Raw genomic sequence first — 4,119 nt, 5'->3', positions numbered from 1 at the left:
AACATGGCGTTTCGAAATATCATACCGGTAAAACATCTGTAGGTAGTGAAGTAGAAAAAGCTGGTGGGCAGATTGGCCTACACACTTATGCTATCTACTTTCCACTGGATTTTTTAATTGTCGGTGCCGTTTAAGTAGTATACTATAGACTATACTACTTAAACGGCACCGAAAATCAAAAAATCCAGTGGAAACTAGATGGCAGAAGTGTGTAGGCCAATCTGCCCAGCAGCTTTTTCTACTTTGTCACCTACAGAGTTTGACAGGTACGATCTTTCAAAACGCCATGTTATTTCCCATAGACATTTGACGACCGAAGGTTGGATGGATACGGAAGTTAGGAGGCGGGACTTATTCTGGAGAGGTCTATTGGAAATGGGCTCTTGGCCAGATGTAGCCTAGAAATCTAGACGCGCCCCTAGCGGCCGCAAATTACATTTGCTGCCAGGGCTAGTCTAGCAACTCTCCGTTGGCTTGTGAGCTCCAGAAATCGAAACTTAATCAGGCCAATGAAATCGTGTATAGAGTCGTTAGGTGGGCTTAACATAATGATTGATGGCAGAGTTGCAACGGTTTGGCTTGAATTCCCTGCTACTTGAAAACAAATAAGATGGATGTTGCTGCTGGCGAACAGTGTGACACGAGTTAAGCTTTTATTAAGTAGGCAAATGTTTGAACTAGCCAACTAGCTCCGCTGATGGGAAACGCATGGGACTCATAGCGCTGCCGCTGTCCTATTGCGTGCAGAGGGAATTTGAAAGACAACTGATTATCCCGCCCCTCGGACTGAGCACTGCGAACGGCGAGTGCCCAGACCCTACATTTTAATGTGGGTCTGGCTCGTCAGGCTAGGCCAGATGGACCTGCAGAGCAAATGCCAAATTTGCCTTAGTTCGACTTGTTTCCCAGGCTAACAAAAGGTGGAAATTTCATGAATTTACAATTCATAAATCTGTCCTTGCATGCAAATTAGTTCATACATTTGCATGCATATGCATATTCACTTTCACAAAATAATGCACAGAATGCATATCTAGACTAACCTGGTGAAATAACATCAATATTCTCTTTGATATGATGTACTTAAAGAATAACTCATTCATTGACAATAAACATATAGATTTTCCGAATTTGCATACTGTATCTGCAATATTACATGAAAGCGCATAATTTGTAACCATTTGAATTTGAGGCCAGAAGACATGGCTCTGTCCACCTACAGTCAAATTATCAATACATGTAGGTCTATTTGAGATATCTTTATCGCCTAATTTATTCAAATATGCAAATTATCTCATTAACTATGCCTGATACAAAAATGTCCCAAGCAGAAATGGATTCTACGCAAAACGTAGGCTACAATAGGAACTGAGAAAAGTTTGGTAGTGACCTTAATCAGATCGTTGTAGGTTTTGCCCTGAATGGATTGCCAGTTTTACTTTCACTGGTCAGGCAAGCTGGTTATCTTTTCATATATCAACAATAAGTGAGAGTAGTAGCCCAATGAAGCATTTCAACCACATACGGAGTACGGAGGTGGCCCAGAGGGTACAGAAAAACCGTATCTAGCCACATTCGAATGTCTGATGGACTGTGACCTCTACATGCATACGCATTCTTGCAACATTTTCACGTGTGCTGGACATTCTAACTCGCTGTGAAAGATAGGGAAGTGACAGTGAACAGAGGACTTTTATAAAACTTCTGCTTGCTCCACCCTCAAACAAACACAGTGTGATATTTGAGAAAATCCTTGTGTAAGAAGGTCTGTCAGCAAGTTTGGTAAGCTGTTTTGGCTGGTTACTTCGAGAAGGGCAATTCGTCTCCTACAGGAATGGATGGGGAATCGACACGGACCGATTTAGCCGACAAGAAAAAATGTGTCGCGGTAGTTGGAGGAGGTTTGGTAAGCGAAATTGGCCTTCATCAAAATGTAATTTTATGATGTGATTTATGGTGGTAATTTTCTGCCAGAAGGTTGGCTGCTTTCTGATTGAGCCATATAGACTTATGACGATATGTTTTGATTTATTTAAAAAACTATTTTAGTCAGATTTTATAGGCAAACACAACACGATCAAGGCATTTCTGTGTTTGTTTGTCTTTTTTATAGAGAAAAGTCTGACATTTAATGTCTTAATTTGATATTGGCTTGTTGATATCATCCTTACAGGTTGGTGCTTTGAATGCCTGTTTCCTTGCAAAAAGAGGTTTTCAGGTGCTGCTGTTTGAATCCAGAGAAGGTAATAGCCCAAAAGTTGAGTCTAAAGCATGTTAACCAGCTCTTAAGAACTGTTACCCCCACAGTGACCCTAAATCTGAGCTTGATTCTTCCATTGCTGTGACTCATCACCTGGTCTTCAGACATCAGATGTGCCCGAGAGGTGCGTGGCAGAAGTATAAACCTGGCCCTCTCTCACCGAGGACGCCAGGCCCTGAACCATGTTGGCATGGAGGAGAAGGTGAGTGTTTGTCCCCTTTTAATCTCCTTCCAGGTATTTTCAGACCTGCAAGACATCATCTTGTTATTTTTGCTCTACACAACTACAGACCTATGCATTTTTGAAACATCTTCATTCCTCTCTGGACATAACATATAGAAGCCTTCACACTCACCTTTAGCAAGATATTTTAGTGTGTATGTGTGTGTGTGTGTGGGGGGGGTGGATCCACATTTGTGTTACTCATGCCTCGCTAGGCACTGAATCAGAGGGGTGGTTTCTCACTTGCATGATTTTGGCTTTCATGGCCAGCTCCTCAAACAGGCGGCCCAGGGTAGCCGCAGAGAGGAATGTAAGGATCACAGATGCCAGACGAAGAGCAACTCTTAGAACAATCTCAGGCAGAGCAAGAATGAAATTACTGCAAATAATACCTACTAAATTGTATAATCTGTATTGTATTGTATTGTGTACTTTTTTGCTACACCTTCTTAACATTTGCCAGTAGATGTCACTGTTCTCATTCCTCAAATTGAACTGAAATGTTTGTACAGGAAAATTGGTGTAACAGAAGTCAATTATCTTTCATTGGAATACAGATTGTGTCCAAAGGCATCCCTATGCATGCTCGCATGATCCATTCCTTGAGTGGGAAGAGGACTCCAATTCCCTATGGAAAAAAAGGCCAGGTGAGGATACCCCCTGTTTCAGACTCAGAAACACAAAGAGTTACATGAGATGCAATGCATCCACAAATAGGAAACCTTCGCTCACATGCATAATGTGTCCGTGCAAACATTGTCTGAGGCTGTGGCCTTCTCCCTAAACCAATAGGACCTTATCTATTAATCATTACCTGCATTTGTATTCCTATCTCCTTTGGTGGACAGTGGTCAAAATGTTGTGAGTGATTGAGGACTAATTCTTGCTTTGAAGTTTTTCAGTAAATAATTATTTTAAAGAGCTCACTCGAGTCATCCAATGTAGGCTTAGCTGACACTTACGAAAGACCCTTAGCCTTGAACCTTGGACATATTTTTTTTTCTCAGTCATCTGCCATGTAAAAAAGACGATTTGAGTTTTAAGTCTCATGCAAACCTACTCACCTACAAGAAGTGTCTGGTTTTGTAGGTCAGAATGGACATTTCATGTTGCTCAATTTCCACAGCAAATAACAGTGTGATGTGATTTTGTAAAGGCAACTGTTTTCATATGCTGTTCTCATATATTTTATATAGACAGCAGAGCAGTACAAACTTAATTTTAAAGGAAATGGTTAGGCTACACATCAGTGATCAGTAATCTTGTCTGTTAAGCCAGGAGAATCACAGCATTCTGTCAGGCTCCAGGACCGTAATGACAACAAATGAAGAATTAATCAACTGGAAAGTTAGTTTAAATAATGAAACAGAAACAGAGGGAAAGAGGATTTATGTTTGTGTGTGTGTGTAGGTGTGTGTGTGTGTCTGTGCGCGTGTGTATAGTGCGTTTGTTTGTTTGATTGTGTGTGTGTGTGTGTGTGTGTGTGTGTGTGTGTGTGTGTGAAAGAGACAGAGAGAGAGAGAGATACTAGAGAGAACTAGAATAGCATCATGAACCAGAATGGCTTTTGATGGAGGAAAAGCTCATTCTGGCCGCGTGTTTAATCACCAGATTAAAAGCATACCTTGATGGGCCT

General features: G+C 41.2%; 1 protein-coding gene across 1 annotated transcript in view; it reads left to right on the top strand.

Annotated features, from left to right (window-relative positions):
• Positions 1 to 902: 902 nt before the first annotated feature.
• The window catches only part of LOC121685554 (kynurenine 3-monooxygenase), a 12,929-nt gene continuing 9,712 nt past the window's right edge, over positions 903 to 4,119 (top strand). The window contains exons 1-4 of the mRNA XM_042066149.1: positions 903 to 1,906; positions 2,174 to 2,243; positions 2,365 to 2,462; positions 3,041 to 3,130. Coding sequence (XP_041922083.1) covers positions 1,835 to 1,906; positions 2,174 to 2,243; positions 2,365 to 2,462; positions 3,041 to 3,130 — 330 coding nt within the window. The 5' untranslated portion in view covers positions 903 to 1,834. The remainder of the gene's footprint in view (positions 1,907 to 2,173; positions 2,244 to 2,364; positions 2,463 to 3,040; positions 3,131 to 4,119) is intronic.

The sequence above is a fragment of the Alosa sapidissima genome, chromosome 16 (genome assembly GCF_018492685.1).
Source record: "Alosa sapidissima isolate fAloSap1 chromosome 16, fAloSap1.pri, whole genome shotgun sequence".
Lineage (NCBI taxonomy): Eukaryota > Metazoa > Chordata > Actinopteri > Clupeiformes > Clupeidae > Alosa > Alosa sapidissima.
Note: the sequence above shows the minus strand (reverse complement) of the source record. Positions and strands in the feature narration are given on the sequence as shown.